At 38.8% G+C, this 19149-nt stretch overlaps 1 protein-coding gene across 1 annotated transcript in view; it reads left to right on the forward strand.

Moving 5' to 3' along the window:
* LOC140732248 (alpha-2,8-sialyltransferase 8F-like) overlaps positions 1 to 17446 on the forward strand; it is a 68829-nt gene extending 51383 nt beyond the window's left edge. Inside the window, exons 6-7 of the mRNA XM_073054595.1 lie at positions 5213 to 5302; positions 16353 to 17446. Coding sequence (XP_072910696.1) covers positions 5213 to 5302; positions 16353 to 16386 — 124 coding nt within the window. The 3' untranslated portion in view covers positions 16387 to 17446. The remainder of the gene's footprint in view (positions 1 to 5212; positions 5303 to 16352) is intronic.
* Positions 17447 to 19149: the final 1703 nt, after the last annotated feature.

Consider the following 19149-nt stretch of genomic DNA (forward strand, 5'->3'; position numbering starts at 1 on the left):
ACTAACCCATCCCTCCAGATCCTCATCCAGGTCATTTATAAAAATCATTTTTCATTTTCAATCTTGTTTTTATTGATTTAAAAAAAATGAGTAAGTACAAATCATTGGAAAAGTTATATCAAATACAAAATGCAATAAACATACAAACAATGAAAGGGATGTATACTGTCAAAATCATATAAATGTAATTTTAGGCTATTGTGTATAAACAAAGAACCACAACTCCTCTTGGCAATTCATACAAAAAAAAAAGACTGGAAATTTTTTATAAGAGATAAAAAAAACCTAGGAGGTAACAGAAAGCGTCTGGCAGTGAAATATCTCGCCAATTTCCTCTACATCTGTGCTTGAGCAGCAGAGGGCTTAATTCAGGTAAGGGGACAGACAGGGTTCTACAAGTTTTGTATGATTGCTTGACCACTGTCCCTTCATGCACAAACTAACTTTACACATTAAGCAATTCACATAAACGCTTGAAATGTATATAAAAATTTCAGTAAAATTACCATTTTTATAGTATTTATTCGACCAATTAATGACATCAACATAGGCGACTATTTGGAAAACGTTTGCTGTGTATATTCAATTAGAGGAAGGAAATTATACTTACAAAGGTCTTTAAAATTTTTAGTAATTTTAATACCAAGATAAATAAAATAATTTTTAGCAATATTAAAAGGTATTTGATCATAATAATCAGAGTAATTATTAATAAGAAATAATTCACTTTTATGTAAGTTTAGTTTATATCCAGAAAAAATACTAAATTCAGTAAATATGGATAACATAAAGGGAATAGATTTCCTAGGGTCTGAAATGTAAACTAATAAATCATCTGCATATAACGAAACCTTATGTAGTTTATCCCCTCTCTTAATACCCTGAACAGAATTAGTATCCCTAAGAGCAAGAGCAAGTGGTTCTAAAACCAAATTAAATAATAAAGGACAGAGAGGACAACCCTGATGGGTTCCTCTATATAATCTAAAATAAGGAGACTTTTGATTATTAGTTATAACCGCAGCCACCAGGGCCTGATAAGTCAGTTTGATCCAGGAAATAAATCCCGGACCAAAATTAAACCTCTTCAAAACCTGAAACAAATAAGGCCATTCCACCTTGTCAAAAGCTTTCTCTGCATCCAGAGACACAATAAATTCAGATTCTTTAACTGAGGGAAAATAAATGATATTTAACAATCTTCAAATATTAAAATGTGAATACCTATTTTTAATAAATCCAGTTTGATCATTTGAGATAACAGTAGGCCAAACTATTCTCAAGTCTATTGGCTAAAATCTTAGAGAGAATTTTAATATCCACATTCAGTAAGGAGATAGGTCTACAGGATGCACATTCCGATAAATCTTTTCCTTTTTTAGGAATCAATGAAATTAATGCCTCATAAAAAGTTTTCAGAAGATTCCCAGAGGATATAGAATCAGTAAAAGTTTGACACAGATGTGGTATAAGCATTTCATTGAAGGTCTTATAAAATTCCACTGTATAGCTATCTGGTCCCGGAGCTTTCCCTAATTGCATAGAGGATATAGCTTTAGCTATTTCCTCTTGTTTAATAGGTGCATCTAGTATATTAATATTTTGAGTTGAAATTTTAGGTATATTTAAGTTTTGCAAGAATCTGTTCATAATAAAAGTATTATCAGAGAATTCAGATTTATAAAGATTGGAATAGAAATCCATAAATATCTTATTAATTTCATAAGGGTCTAACGTTTCAGTTCTATCTGGTCTACGTATTTTCAAAATCTGTCTTCTGACCATGTTAGCCTTTAGCTGTCCAGCCAAAAGTTTACCTGACTTATCTCCATGTGTATCAAATAAACTTTTAGATTTAAAAAATTGCTGTTCAATGGGAAAAGTCAGAAGCAAATCATATTGTGTTTGAAGTTCGACCCTTTCCTTATATGGATCTTCAGTAGGTTTTACTGAATACGCTTTATCAATCTCTCTAATTTTTTTAGTAAGCACTAACAGTTACGCTTTAATTTCCTTTCTTAAAGCTGCTGAATATGAAATTATCTGTCCCATAAGAAAAGATTTCATTGTATCCCATATAACCAAATTTGACATTCCTTCAGTTGTATTAAGTTCAAAAAACATAGAAATTTGCTCCTTAATAAAACTAGCAAAGACTGGATCCTGTAACAATACGGGATTCAATCTTCACTGTGACATTCTCAAAAAACTATCAGAGAGCTTCAGGGTAAATTTCAGAGGAGTGTGATCCGACAATGCAATGACATCATACGCACACTCAACAACAGAGTGTAGCAAGCGTGTATCTAGAAAAAAGTAATCAATTCTTGAGTATTTATGATAAACGTGTGGGAAAAAAAAGAAAAATCTTTGTCATTAGGGTGTTTATATCTCCAGATATTGACCAGGCCATATTCCAGTAGAAAAGAATAAATTTATTAGGAGGAGTTATTAGGTGGCGATGGATTGGTTGATGACCTGTCAATCGCCTGATTCAGACAGCAATTAAAGTCACCGCCCATGATCAACTTATATTCATTCAGATTCGGTAGCTCAGAAAAAAGCTTCTTAAAAAATTCAGGACTGTCTAAATTAGGTGTGTATACACACACCACAGATACCTTTTGACCGCACAATAAACCAGTAACAATTAAATATCTTCCAATCGAACCAGTAATAGTATTAAGATGTACAAAAGGGATTTTAGAGTTGACAAAAATAGATACCCCTCTAACTTTATTAGTCGATAAAGAATGATATAAAGGGTCTTTCCAGAATTTGAAAAAGTGATCTTCATTCTGTCTCCGTACATGAGTTTCTTGCGCAAAAATAATATCTGCATTAAGTGTTTTTAATTTCTTAAAAATCTTTTAACGCTTAATAGGATGATTCACGCCATTCAGATTCCAAGAGATTATATTAATTTTACTAACAACCATGTTTAAGATTTAATTTAAACTTTTATAAAGAAAACTATTGTGCAAGCATACATTAACTCAAAAGGAACAGATTTGACCAGAAGTGACGACATATTTGAGAGAAAATGTCCATCAATAGGACCGCCCAATCAAGAAAAATATTATAATCACAAAGAGTAAGGGTCCCTGAACAGATCCCTGAGACACTCCACTGTTGACCGACCTCCATGCAGAATAGGACCCGTCTACAACCACTCTTTGCCTTCTGCGGGCAAGCCAGTTCTGGATCCACAACGCAATGTCCCCTTGGATCCCATGTCTCCTTACTTTCTCAATAAGCCTTGCACTGGGTACCATCAAATGCCTTGCTGAAATCCATACTGTTGAACCTACTGTTCTTCCTTCATCAATGTGTTTAGTCACATCCTCAAAAAATTCTATCAGACTCATAAGGCACGAACTGCCCTTGACAAAGCCATGCTGTCTATTCCTAATCAGACTATACCTCTCCAAATGTTCGTAAATCCTGCCTCTCAGGATCTTCTCCATCAACTTAACAACCACTGAGGTAAGACTCACTGATCTATAATTTCCTGGACTATCTGTACCCCCTTTCTTGAATAAAAAAACAACATCCACAACCCTCCAATCCTCTGGAACCTCTCCAGTCCCCATTGATGATGCAAAGATTATCACCAGAGGCTCAGCAATCTCCTCCCTTGCCTCCCACAGTAGCCTGGGATACACGTCATCCAGTCCCGGTGACTTACGCAACTTGATACTTTCCAAAAGCTCCAGCACAACCTCTTTCTTAATATCTACATGCTCAAGCTTTTCAGTCTGCTGCAGTCATCACTACTATTACCAAGATCCTTATTCATAGTGAATACTCAAGTAAAGTATTCATTAAGTACCTCTGCTATTTCCTCCGGTTCCATACACACATTCCCACTGTCACACTTGATAGGTCCTATTCTTTCACGCTTTATCCTCTTGCTCTTCACATACTTATACAATGCCTTGGGGTTTTTCTTAATCCTACCTGCCAAGGCCTTCTCATGGCCCCTTCTGGCGCTCCTAATTTCCTTCTTAAATTCCTTCCTAGTAGCTTTATAATCTTCTCGATCTCTAACATTATCTAGCTCTCTAAACCTTCTGTAAGCTTTTCTTTTCTTCTTGACTAGATTTATTACAGCCTTTGTTCACCACAATTCCTGTACCCTACCATAACTTCCCTGTCTCATTGGTACATACCTATGCAGAACTCCACACAAATATCCCCTGAAGATATGCCTCATTTATTCCATACATTTCCCTGAGAACATCTGTTTCCAATTTAAGCTTCCAGTTTCCTGCCTGATAGCTGTATAATTTCCCTTACTCCAACTAAATGCTTTTCTAACTTGTCTGTTCCTATCTCTGTCCAATACTATTGTAACTGAGATAGAATTATGATCACTATCTTCAAAATGCTCTCCCATTGAGAGATCTGACACCTGACCAGGTTCATTTCCCAATACCAAATTAAGTACAGCCTCTTCTCTTGTAGGCTTATCTACATATTGTGTCAAGAAACCTTCCTGCACACACCTAACAAACGCCACCCCATCTAAACCCTTTGTTCCAGGGAGATGCCAATCAATATTTGGGAAATTAAAATCTCCCATCATGACAACTCTGTTATTATTAAACCTTTCCAGGATCTGTTTCCCTATCTGCTCCTCAATATCCCTGTTACTACTGGGCTGCCTATTAAAAAAACCCAGTAAAGTTATTGACCCCTTCCTGTTCCAAACCTCCACCCACCAAGACTCCGTAGACAATCCCTCCATGACATTCACCTTTTCTGCAGCCGTGACTCTATCTCTGATCAACAGTGCCACGCCACACCTCTTTTGCCACACTCCCTGTCCTTTCGGAAACAACTAAAACCCGGTACTTGAAGTAACCATTCCTGTTCCTGAGCTATCTAAGTCTCTGTAATGGCCACCACATCATAGCTCCAAGCACTGAACCACGCTCTAAGCTCATCCACTTTGTTCACAACACTTCTTGCGCTAAAATAGACATATCTCAAGCCTTCAGTCTGAGCGTGTCCCTTCTCTATCACCTGCCTATCCTCCCTCTTGCACTGTCTACAAGCTTTCTCTATTTGTGAGCCAACCTCCTCTTCGGAAGTCATGCTATGTTCTGTGCATTTACTGCTTTTCATTAGTGTTTATCATCAGAGTAATGATTATGTTTTTATTGTGCTGTATTAAATGGAAAAGATATTTGTATAAATTTATTTGCAGATGCAATATTCCACCAATCAAGGATTATAAAGATGATGTGGGAACCAAAACGGACATGGTGACATTAAACCCAAGTATTCTTAGAAAAAGGTGATTATGTATAAATATTTAAAATTAAACCAAAAGTATAGAGACAAAGACGATGTAAAGAATATTGAATAAGTAAAAATAGGTTTAGGAAATATGATGTATTTTTTAACAACACATTTTCGGAAATCTTACCAATTTTCTTTCACCCTTTGCCAGCTGGGATTTTCCTCTTTATATTTGAATGCCAGAAATTCCATGCATTGCCTAATCTCCCCTCTGATCCAGATTTAGCTGAGTTCTGCCTCATTCACAGGCTGTTTTACATCAGGTGATCCATCTTTAAGAGAAGGTTACCTGTGATTGGGTGAACCATGACATGTTGCTGCTGGGGATTGCTGCTATGTATAAAGTGGTCAAAAGATACTCCAAGGGAACCTGAGAATTGGAAATTATTTGAATTTACTCTTCTCACCACCAAACATTTCCTGAACTAATAATCTATTTGAGCAAACGATCAACCATAAAAGGGCTTGAGTATATCTAGCTGCTTAATCAGTATCTATCATTACTGGCAGGTAACAGAAGCTGATGTAACATGGCTGACCTCAGTCCAACAGATTGCAGCTCCAGTTTCTGCATTGCTGAGCTCTGCTTAAATCCAGCCTTTGATCAGCTTGAGACAATCTGAAATCTTCACTGCAAATGAGGGAATTTATTATATGATGCAAGATCCCGGTTTAATTATTAAGTTCAAAGTTCAGAAGTTCAAAGTATATATACATCTTACATCCTTGAGATTTGTCAATGAACAGGCAGCCGTGAAACATAAAATAACCCATTAACAAGAAGAATTAGCAAGAACTGGTGAGCATATAAAGCACAGACTCTATTTGCATGGTGCCATATATTGAAAAGGAAATTGAAATTGAAATGGTAAGGTTTGTTAATGTAGTTTGAGACTTGTCAAGTACTGTGATAATGGGACTGAACATGTGAGGGAGCATGGAATCGAGAGTGAGAAATAAAGGCATATTCAGAGCCTGTAGCATCGAACCATGATGTATGCACTATCTAATTAAGTATTAATATAGGTTGCAAATACATAACAGTGGGGTCAATGATACAGATGTTTAAGGTAAGTTTAACATTAATTGATGAGAATGGAGAAATCTGGGTTCCAAAACTTCCAATGTTTTATGGAGCCAGCTACACTAGGTCTGAGATGGAAGCAGTGGCTCTCCTCATTTGAACTTTAAGCCGACAGTAAAACCCAGTCTCTTTGAAAAAGAGGTACCGCCTTGCAGAGCGGTCCTTGTGGAAGCAGTCGTTGTCTGAGTCATCTGTGTCAGAGTAGGAAGGCTTTGGCTCAAACAGGACTTCAGCGAGAACAGGTGGCGTCTAGGTAAGTTCACTTCTTACTTCTTCTTCAACTCTAGAATGAATAGGGGGTGTTCCTTCTGTCAGTATTCTGTTCTGGGTTTCAGATCTGGGATTTCCAATGGAGTCCCAGCATCCACGATGGCCACATCTGTGCCAGGTGCATCAAGATGCATTTCCTTAGAGACTGTGTTAGGGAACTGGAGCTGCAGCTCAATGACCTTCAGCTTGTTAGGGAAAGTGAGGCAGTGATAGACAGGAGCTACAGGGAGGTAGCCACCCTAAGGGTACAGGAGAGAGATAAATAGGTGACTGTTAGGAGAGGGAAGGGGGGGGGGGGACATCAGATAATGGAGGACAACTCTGTGGCAGTCCTCCTCAACAGTAAGTACTTCATTTTGAGTACTATTGGGCAGGGGGAGAACAGTCTACCTGGGGAAAGCAACAGTGGCCATGCCTCTGGCATTGAATCTGGCCCAGTGGCTCAGAAGGCACGGAACTGAAGAGGATTGCAGCAGTTATGGGGGACTCTATAGTCATGGAGACAGATCAACACTTCGGTGGATGCAAAAAGGAAACACATTTGGTAGTTTGCCTCCCAGATGCCAGGATCCGTGATGTTTCTGAAGACGTCCACAATATCCAGAAAAGGAAGGGTGAGCAGCCAGAAGTCATTGGACATATTGGTACCAGTGACACAGGAAGAAGAAGGGAAGAGGTCCTCATAAAAGAATATAGGGGTTAGGAAGGAAGTTGAGAAGCAGGACCTCAAGGTTAGTAATCTCGAATTTGCAACCTGTGCTACGCAAATGTGAGGAGAAGAATAGAATGAAGTGGCAGATAAATGTGTGGCTGAAGAATTGGAGCAGGGGACAGGGATTCTGTTTTTTGGATAATTGGGATCTCTTCGGGGCAGGTGGAAACTGTAGAAAAGGGACCAGTTGCATTTGATTCCCAGGGGGACCAATATTCATCTGGGACCTCCATCCACACCATCGGCTGCCACGAAATCCTGATGTTCCTTCTCCCACGATGCTTTCAGTGTGAGAGGCATGCCTCTCAGGCCCTTTGTAAATCTTCCCCTTCTTCCCTTAAACCTACGTCCTCTAGTATTCAATTCCCTTTTCCTGGGAAAAGACTGTGACTGTCTACCTTATCGAAGCCACTTATAATTCTATAGTCCTTGAAAAGGCACTCCTCCACTCTGTTTACTCTTGGGAAAACAGTTCCAGTCTTCCCAATTCTTTATAAGTCAAGCCCTCCAGTCCAGGCAATATCGTTGTGAATGTTCTTCTTCACCCCCTCTTTCTTTAAGCAAACCTGTTTTATAGTGTGGAAACTATAACTACACATATTCCTACAAGCATAATCTAACCAAAGATTTGTACAGCTGTATTTCTTCCAGAACCTAGATTCAAATTTTGTACTTTTAAAAAACTGCTTTAGTCACTCATCTCATTGGATAATCTTGTTTGTTTTTGCCCTTGAGCTTTTACCTTCTAAGGGCATTAACTTTAGCTATAAATGCCATCTTATTTGCTCTTCATTCAACCTGCGAACACCGTGACAACAAAAGTGCACACATCAGGATGTTCGTTATCAACTACAGCTCGGCATTCAACACCATCATCCCTCACAACTAATCAATAAGCTTCAAGGCTTTGGCCTCAATACCTCCTTGTATGGTTGGATCCTCAGTTTCCTCACTAGCAGACCCCAGTCAGTTTGAATTAGCAACAACATCTCCTCCATAATCTCCATCGGCAAAGGTGCACTACAAGGCTATTTGCTTAGCCCACTGCTCGACTCGCTTTACACATGACTGTGTGGCAAAGCACAGCTCTAATGAAATATTCACGTTTGCTAATGACACCACTGTTGTCCAGGCTGAATCAAAGGTGGTGATAAATGAGCATATAGGAGGGAGGTTGAAAATCTGGCTGAGTGGTGACTCAACAACAACCTCTTATTTAATATCAGCAAGTCCAGGAGCTGATAATTGACTTCAGAAGGAGGAAACCAGAAGGTCCGTGAGCCAGTCCTCATCAGAGCATCAGAAATGGAAAGGGTCATCAGCAAATTTAAATTCCTCGATGTTAACATTTCAGAGGATCAGTCCTGGGCTCAGCACCTCTACTTCCTTAGGAGTTTGCAAAGATTTGGTATGACATCTAAAACTTTGACACACTTCTATAGATGTGTGGTGGATAATATATCGACTCACTGCATCACAGTCTGGTATGAAACAGCAATGCCCTTGAAAGGAAAATCCTACAAAATGTCATGAATATGGCCCAGTCCATCACGGGTAAAACCCTCCTCACCGTTGAGCACATCTACACGAAATGTTGTTGCAGGAAAGCAACATCCATCATCAGGGACCCCCATCACACAGGTTATGCTCTTGTCTAACTGCTGCCATCAGGAAGAATGTACAGAAGCCTCAGGACTGACACAATGAGGTTCAGGAATAGTTAATAACTCTCAATCATCAGGCTCTTGAACCAAAGGAGATAGCTTCACTCAACTTCACTTGCCCTGTCACTGAAATATTCCCACAACCTATGGACTCACTTTCAACGACTCTTCATCTCTTCTCGATATTTTTGTTTATTTATTTATGATTATTATCAATTTCTTTTTGCATTTGCACAGTTTGTTACTTTTTACATACTGGTTGAATGCCCAAGTTGCTGCCATCCTTCAATGATTCTATTACGGTTATTATTCCATTAGGGATTTATTGATAATGCCTGCAAGAAAATGAATCTCAGAGTTGAATATGGTAACATACTGTATTTGTACTTTGATAATAAATTTACTTTGAACTTTGGGGTCTAGCCAGCATTAGCAGAGCAAAATAAGCATTAAGAAGTAAATAGAATTCGTGCAGTGACAAATACCGGTGTCAGAGATATTCTATTCCTATTAATAAAACAAAGTTTAAGAGGCATTGAGAGAAGCACATGAATAGGCAAAAATGAAGTGATTTAGACCATGGTCAGCTCATAATACAATGGTCCAAATGACCTGTTCTTATTCTGTGCTGTTCTAAGTTTTAAAGGAAGTTGTTAAGAAAGCAAATACCCCCGCCCCCCTCATCACTGAGGACGTACCCTCTTCTCATTGCTACCATCAAGGAGGAGGTGCATGAGCCTCCTTGATGTGAAGACACACATGCAATGTTTCAGGGACAGTATCTTCCCCTTTGCTATCAGATTTCTGAATGGAAAATGAACCCAAGAACACCACCTCAGTATTCTTTCCTGTCCTTTTTCCTTAACTTATTTAATGTTCTTCTCTGTATATACTTACTGTAATTTTTTATTGTTATGTGTTGCAATGTACTGCTGCCACCAAGTAACTAATTTCACAAAATATGCCAGTGATACGATACCTGAGTCTGATTCTGAAATTGCAGCTTCTTCTCTAATTATTATTATTCTCTTAAATTAGGAATCATTCCTTCAGATTGCAAAATGTGCACGAGGAAAATCAGGGTGTTTTATATCAGTTAATTCAAATTAGCCAGGAGGACAAATTAAAGACAAATTCACTGCCCAAGATGATAGTCTTCAAATGAAATCCTAAATAAGGAAAGAGTCAGATGAGGTGTCTGATTCATGTCTGATGAGGTGTGGCTAGCGTAATTGGCAGGGCAATATCTGTAGTCTTCCAGAAGGCACTCAATGAAATTCTTCATAAGAGGTCATCAACTAAAGCTGAAATTGAAAGCACATTATTCACTTAACTAGGAAATTCACTGAACATCAGGAGTCAGAGGATAAGGAAATGAAGAAATACTCAAGTTGTCTTTCGTATCCTGCAGACACCTATGTTGGGTCCACAGATACTGTAGATACAACTGATGATGGAAAGTACGCAAGTTTGGTGATGTCTTGAATATTGGAATCACGGAAAAATAATATTATGAAGTGACATTGAGATAGGGAAATTGAAAAATGCAGGTAAATTTGTAAAGGATTTAATGATGTTTCCAATTTTGGTAAGGAAACACTTTTGCTGCTGCTAACAGAATGATAGTACCACACATTCCAACAAAATATGTGCTTGCTTTGAGAATGTGATTTTGTGTTTACTGGGGCTATAAAGTGGTCACACTTTGATATTCTAAACAGCAGAGGACTACTTCAAAGAGGAGATAGAGCAGATGGGAATGGGTCACATTGTTGTGGATGTGAGATCATTCTGGGTGAGGATGGTAGATATCTTTATTTAATGGGCATTAGTAAACAAAACACCTTTATCATACTATGTCTGCTGACGCTGGTTAAAAAGCAAAGTGGTTAATGCATGAAACACTCATCAGGTGAAGCCACAGCTGTGGAGTAAGAAACAATATTAACATTTCAGGTCAAACATCCTTTTTCAGAACTAGAAAAGTGAGGAAATAGTCTCTCTCTCCATACCTGCTGGCTTGTTTGTTGAATATTTACAATGCTTTCAATTTCTGTTCCAGACTACCATCATCAGTTTTATCTGATTTTTGAATGTTAATGTTAACTTTCAATGTGTGTTAATTAACTAAATTTAATATTTAAATTTAAATTTGGCTGATGTGGGGATACCAGTTAACATCCTGGATTCATTATTCCAGATCCCAAGATTCACTCGTCCAGTAACAAGAAGTCATGCAAGTTAATAGATTCCAAACTTATTTTTGCCAAGTTGGAATTGCATTCTTTTTTTTAAATAAATTTTTAAATTAGTTTTTCAAAACATTTTACAAAATTAAAAACCCCAAAATCCCAGTGGGGAGCATTAATACAGTGCAAGATTAAGCACACAATAACAATATGCTACAAAGGAAGAGAGTTAAACAAAAAAGCACCTAAATTAAAGACAAGTGAGCTTAGTGTCCTCCCCAAGCCCCACAACACAAGAAAAAAAAACAACAACTCCAGACCAACCACCACACAGTATTAAGAGTATAAGTCCGGACAGTCAAACTCCCAGACTGTGAATACACTTAGTAACAGAGGATAATAATGCCTACTACCAGAAAAAAAAGGGAGCTGAAAGCAAGGGACCGAAAAGAAGAAAAAAAAAAGAAAAAAAAAAACCCTAGTCAAAAGGAAGGTTATGAAAGTACTCGATAAAAGGTCCCCAGACCTTATGGAACTTTAGATCCGAATTAAGAACTGAATAATGAATTTTTTCGAGGTCCAAGCAGGCCATAATGTCGTTAAGCCATTGCGCATGAGTGGGCGGGGCAACATCTCTCCATCTAAGGAGGATCAGGCGTCTCGCCAGGAGAGAGGCAAAGGATAGTATTCGGCATTTGGTCGGACCCAGACATACATCTGTCTCGCCCCAAAAACCGAACAGAGCAATTAAGGGGTTAGGTTCTAGGTGCTGATTCAGAATACCCGATAATGTAATGAAGACATCTTTCCAGAATTTCTCCAAGCTAGGACAGAACCAGTACATGTGGATGAGAGAGGCCACGCCCCTCTTGCATTTATCACAGAGCGGACTAATGCCAGGGTAGAATCGAGATAGTTTAGATTTAGACAGATGGGCTCTATGAACAATCTTAAACTGTAAGAGGCAATGGCGAGCACAAAGGGAGGTTGAGTTAACCGATTTGAGAACTGAGTCCCAGCTCTCCTCGGATAAGGAGATATTTAAATCCTGCTCCCAGGCCATTTTAATTTTATCCACAGGGGCCCGTCGTAAGGCTGCTAGTTTATCTCGGATAATTGAAATTAAACCTTTACCTAGTGGATTAATGGAAAGAAATAGGTCCATAGCATTTTTCACAGGCATTTCAGGAAAGTTAGGAATTAAAGGAGCAGTAAAGTGTCGGATTTGGAGATATCTGAAAAAGTGAGCGTTAGGCAGGTTGAACTTAACGGAGAGCTGCTGAAAAGAAGCGAAGCGATTATCAATGAAGAGATCTTGAAAATGTCTAATGCCCTTCCTGTACCAAACATGGAATGCTGAATCGTACATAGTAGGTAAAAAAAAGGTGATTATGTGTGACAGGGCTAGAAACGGAAAACCCCTGGAAACCATAGCATTTCCTGAACTGAGCCCATATACGCAAAGTGTGTCTAACCAGAGGATTAGCTATTGATCTGGGCAGACTGCTAGGGAGTGCAGAGCCAAGAAGTGCAGATATAGATAATTCTTTAGTGGAGCTCAACTCCATTGCCACCCAGTTAGGGCACTCGGGTTGACCGTGGAAGAAAGACCAGAAGGCAGCACAACATATATTAGCTGCCCAGTAATATAAGCGAAAGTTAGGTAAAGCCATGCCACCCTCTTTTTTAGATTTTTGGAGGTGGATTTTATTAATTCTAGAGTGCTTATTCTGCCACAGATATGACAAAATAATAGAGTCTAAGGAATCAAAAAAAGATTTAGGAATAAAAATTGGGATAGATTGAAATAAGTATAAAAATTTGGGGAGAACATACATTTTAACAACATTAATACGACCTACCAAGGACATAGATAGAGGTGACCATTGTACCAGACTCTGTTTTATAGCATATGAAAGATTGACAAAGTTTTCACGAAAGAGATCTTTAAACTTCCTTGTGACTGTAATTCCAAGATAAGTAAATTGATTATGGACTACTTTAAAAGGGAGATCACGAAATATTAGTTCTTGTGCTTCTTTATTAATTGGGAAAAGTTCACTCTTATGTAAGTTGAGTTTATAGCCAGAGATCTGGCTAAACTGGTCAAGAAGTGAAAACATTGGAGGTAAGGATGTAGACGGATTTGAGAGAAAGAGTAATAAGTCATCAGCATAGAGAGAAACTTTATGCTCAACACCCCCTCTCCAAATCCCGGTCAATTCAGGACAATTTCGAAATGCTATCGCCAGAGGTTCTATAGCCAAATCAAAGAGAAAGGGACTTAAGGGGCATCCCTGACGGGTGCCATGTTTGAGATTAAATACTTGGGATTTCTGAAAATTAGTTAGAACAGAAGCAGTAGGACACAGGTACAGCAATTGGATCCAAGAGATGAAACTTTGGCCGAGGTCAAATTTTTCTAAGACTGCAAAAAGCTAGTTCCACTCTATACGGTCAAATGCTTTCTCTGCATCAAGGGAGATAACACATTCAGGAGTCCCAGTTGGAACTGAGTATAAAATGTTAAATAGACGCCGAATGTTAAAAAAAGGGAGACGGTTTTTAATAAAGCCTGTTTGGTCATCAGAGATAATGGAGGGAATAACGGTTTCTAATCTATGAGCCAACACTTTAGCTAAGATCTTTACATCAACATTGAGCAGAGAGATCGGCCTGTACGAGGAACACTCTGTTGGGTCTTTGCCCTTTTTTAAAAGAAGAATAATAGATGCCTCATTGAAAGAGGGTGGCAATTTACCGTAATTAAACGAGTCAGATAATACTGAAAGTAACTGAGGAGAAAGAAATGAAGAGAATGATTTATAAAATTCTACAGGGAACCCATCAGGTCCAGGAGATTTCCCTGAGGACAGTGCAGAAATTGCAAAAGATATTTCTTCTGGTGATATAGGCGCATTGAGTTTGGCTTTGAAATCAGATGAAAGTGAGGGGATATTCAGATTCTGTAAAAATTGATCCACAGAGATTTTGTCATTCAGGGATTCAGAGGAATAAAGCCGAGAATAAAAATTTTTAAATGCGTCATTAATTTCTAAATGATCCGATGTAAAGTCTCCATTCTCCTTCCGGATCTTTGTAATATGTTGTTTGGCTTTGGAACGCCTCAGCTGATTGGCTAGGAATTTACCAGACTTATCCCCATGAATGTAAAAGCGGGTCTTGCTTTTGAGAAGTTGGCGTTCGACAGGTTGAGTGGACAGAAGGTTAAATTTAGTTTGGAGTTCAACGCGCTTCTTGTATAATTCAGGGTTCTTAGTTTGGGCATATATTTGATCCAAATCTTTAATCTGGTTAATGAGGTCTGCTTGATCTGCACGGGATCTTCTATTGAGATTTGCTGTGTAAGAGATTATTTGACCCTTCAGATATGCTTTCATGGCATCCCAGACAATCTGGGATGGCACTTCAGGTGATGTATTAGTGTTAAAATAAAAGGTTATCTGGTCCTTAATAAATTTTATGAAATCATCATCCGATAGTAAAGTTGAATTGAACCGCCAGTGTTTGTTCCTCTGAGGGAGACCAGGAAAGTTCAGAGAGAGGGTGATTGGGGCATGGTCAGAAATCAGTATACTCTGATAGTCACAAGAGTGGGCAAATGGGATAAGGTGGTTATCGAGTAAGAAATAGTCAATTCTAGTGAAGGTATGGTGAACATGTGAGAAAAAAGAATAATCTCTCTCCGTAGGATGGAGGAAACGCCATATATCAGAGATACCAAAATTAGAGAGAAACGATTGAATAGCTAAGGCAGATTTAGTAGGTGATCTGGTAACAGAGGACGATCGGTCCAGTTTAGGATCCAACCAACAGTTGAAGTCACCACCCAATATAAGAGAGCATGAGTTTAAGTCTGGTAGTGAGGAAAAAAACCGTTCAAAAAAGTTAACATCATCAAAGTTGGGGGCATACAGGTTTGCTAGTGCAACTTTAGTGTTATATAGTTTACCAGAAACAATAATAAAACGGCCATTTGTATCAGATATTTTATTATGGAGTTCAAAAGGAATATTTGAGTTAATAAGAATGGAAACTCCCCTAGCTTTAGCGGCAAAGGATGATTGAAAATGTTGACCCGCCCACTTTGACAGAAGCTGGGAGTTATCAAAACAACGAATATGAGTTTCTTGGAGGAAAGCAATGTCAGTTTTGAGTTGTTTAATATGTGAGAATACCTTCCTCCTTTTAACAGGGTGGTTCAGTCCCTTTACATTCCAGCTCACGAATTTAAGTGCACTAGCCATTATCAATTACTAATGCATAAAAGGCAGCAGGCATATAAAAAATCAAGCAGTACAATAGCAGTCTGGGAGCAGAGATGTAAACATAGATTCGTAAGGTCAATATATAAACATGTCCTAAGCAATAAAGAGATGTTGGAACTGGAAAACCCACCCCATCCGCACAACCCAAAACTAGACGGCTACCAAAACAAGTAGCTAGCTCTACCAAAAAAATTAACCCAAATACAACTTCCAGATCTGTGTCATTAACAACAGTTCCGTATAAATACTATAGCAAATAATAACTAGTTTATGCACTAGAAAACATAACTACAGATTAGAACACCTTCTGCAGAAATATACAACTTAATACAGAGAAAATCGGAAGAAAACCAAAACTCACCTACCCACGAAAAATTATAGAAGAATAAAGTAAGAGAAAGGGAAAAAAAAGGTAAGAAGGAAGAAGAAAAAAGAAGAGGAAGGGGAAAATTATAAATTCAAGACGAGTATTTATCAACCATTTACAGAGAAGGGAGAGAAAAATTCAGAGATTAGAAAAAAGGGGTGAAGAAAAGAAAAAGATAAAATAAATAAATATTTAAAGCAAAGGAAAAATAAATCAGCAGTTGAACCGTGAACCGACAAACAGGGAGGCCTTCACTAAAGACTTCGAACCTCCAAAACAAGTTAGAATTAGTTGTAGAACTCTGTGGGTAAAGTTATACCAGAATAAAAATAGGTTACACACACACCAAATCCCGGGAGAGATTGTCAACAGCCCTTAAAGTTTCAATGAATAATGTCTGAGTGATTCAAGTGAATTCCGAGTCCAGAGAAAGTAATTTTACTACGAGGAGTACTTATCCACCATTTTAGGAGGTCCGATCAGATTCCGAAGATGACTGGATAGCCGGAAGACTTGCCACAAACGCTTCAGCTTCCTTTTGCTGATTTGAACCACTTGAATTCCCCGGTATTAAGCTTGATTCGTAGATCAGCAGGGTTATGAAGGGAAGGTTTGAAACCACGATCAAAAAGCACTTTCATTACGCCTTTAAACTCAGCGCGCATCTTTAAGGTCTGGGGTGCAAAATCTTCCACAAAGTGAATGGTTGTATCCTAGAAAGAAAAAGAACCTCTGCAACGTGCCTCCACAATCAGACTGTGTTTTACCTGGTATTGATGGAAACACAAGACTACTGGTCGTGGACGGGAGCCCAGAATTCCGGGGGGAACGTAAACTCTGTGTGCCCGTTCGAGCTCGGGCGGCTTCGGAAGCAAATCTTTCCCGAATAACTCACAGAGAAACTGGGCGAAAAACTTCACGGTTGGTCCCTTTTCAGTCGCCTCTGGTAATCCCAGAATTCTGATGTTGCAGCGTCTGCTACGATTTTCGAGATCCACCATTTTGGAAAGAAGTTTATTAGATTTTTCCTCTAAGCTGGAACAGAGAGTCTCCAAGTATCGAACACAACTTTCTAAATCTTCGGAAGTCGAATCGACGCGAGGTAAGTGTTCAGCATGTTTGTCCTCTTTATCGTTGATCCGATCCATTTTGTCTTCTAACTGTTTGAAAGCGGTTTTAAATTCCTTTAAGATTTCGTCTCGGAGCTTTCCCAGCGCCGCCAGGGTCTCGTCCGACGGGGTCATAGTTTCTTTTCTCCCGGATTTAGAACTCTTGCTAGACATTGTAAGTTAGATATATTCACAGGCAAGTAAGAGATACCGAAATAATTCCTAACTAAGGTTTAAAAAATGGAGACATTTAGTGCAAAGGTAGCGACAGTAACGGAACAAAAGTTCGGAGCAGCTAAACAATCGCCATCTTACCGGAAGTCCAGAATTGCATTCTGAAGCTGTGGATGGCATTATTAACACCTGTTTCATGGCCAGTATCAAGATCACCCAATTTATTTAGCCCCAGACTGCCTGCACAATTCCCTTTGGTTGTGTTGACTATTGAAGTTACTTTGACAGACTGATAGTATTCCTATAAACAATACTGTTTATCTTACAGATTTCAACATCTGGATTCAAGGCGAAAGCCATTTATGGACCACGTATCCATCTATAAAAATGCCTTGATTCTGCTGCCTGCATTTACTTATTCAACTGATACTTCAATCTCATTTAAAGTGTCCTTCACACTGCAAGACTTTGGAGCAAAACAACAGGCAATATTTTTAAGTCCATCGTACCAGAAATCACTTACTCAATTCTGGAAAGCTCAAGGTATAGGTGAAACGTCTCTTTCCTCTGGTCTCATACTATTAAGTGTAGCATTGGAAATGTGTGAAGAAGTCTGGGTATATGGGTTCTGGCCCTTCTCCAAAGATGTAGCTGGAAACCAGTTGTTCCATCATTACTATGATAATATGATGCCAAAGAAAGTTCACTCATTTTCTAATGAATTTTACAAACTACTACTGCTTCACATGAAAGGGGTTGTGAAAGTGAAAGCAGGTCAATGTGAAAAATCCTCTGTGTAAGTCACTTCTTAGGATTTATTTTTTGAAAGAGGTTATAACTAACATGTACATTGGTAAGTCTTCCCTAATGGTGGGTGATGTAGACAGAAAAAATAAACACAACTCAGTTATTCAATGCTTGGCAATCAATCACCATTTCTCTGCAGTAATCCAAAATGTTATGATTCTCTTAAAATCCAAAAATCTTTGATCTCTTGTTTGATGACACCTAGTGACCAAACCTGAGTAGTGGCCACAATGAGCAACTTCCTGTCCACTCGAATGTTAGTGCTGGTTCTTACCCACCCATTCCTGGCATCAAAACCAATCACTGGAGCTTTCTTTCTAATATCAGGCTCAGTCCAGCCCCACTTTAGTCTCCTGAATTGACCCATTCTCCATCCTCCAATGTTGACACTAAAATTTTTCAGTTTTCTCAGTGGAGAAAAATCAGCAACTGCAGTATATGAACTACATCACTAAGGACCAGAATTGTAGGAAGCAACATAGTCTCTTTATCAGAGGCTACAGGAGTAGCTGGAGAAAGAGAATGTTGGCTGTGGCGATAGAGGGACAAAGTTAAGTGAGTCAGAATGACAGATGTTCAGAGGCGGACATTAATGAGTGTAGAAGAAAAGAGTGGGTGTAAAGAGTTGGAAAGGAGATGGGGATGAAGGGATAGCAAGGTAAGGAAATCACGGTGGGAGAGTGTTGATGGGAAAGGGGAAGAGAGCCAGATTGGTGTGTGGATGTGATGAGCAAAACCAAGACAGACAGAAAAGAGGAGAAAATACAGTGAAAGAGGAATAAAGCAAAGACATGATAATGGGTGAATGTGTGAGAGATGGAGGTAAAATTGAGGGTAAGAGACAAAAGGAATGAAAAGGATTAGATGAACCCACACTCTTCTCAGTTCCCTTGAACCTCTTTTTCTTTCCACACCCACTCCCTGTCACTCTCCACCATTCCTCTTTCATTCTGTTGCCTCCCTGCTCAATTTCTCTCTTCATCTTTCCGGGCATATGAGAGAGCATCCAGGGCAGCAGGAAAGTAAGGAAAGAGAATGGGACTGTTTGGATTTACTTCAGAGAACTAAGATGAACCCAAGGAACCCAACGGCCTGTCATAATTAAAAAAAAATGCATGTGCACCAGTGTTCACTAATTTCTAACCATTAAAAATGAATTAGTTTTGACCTTGTTTGA

The sequence above is a fragment of the Hemitrygon akajei genome, chromosome 8, assembly GCF_048418815.1.
Source record: "Hemitrygon akajei chromosome 8, sHemAka1.3, whole genome shotgun sequence".
Classification (NCBI taxonomy): Eukaryota; Metazoa; Chordata; class Chondrichthyes; order Myliobatiformes; family Dasyatidae; genus Hemitrygon; species Hemitrygon akajei.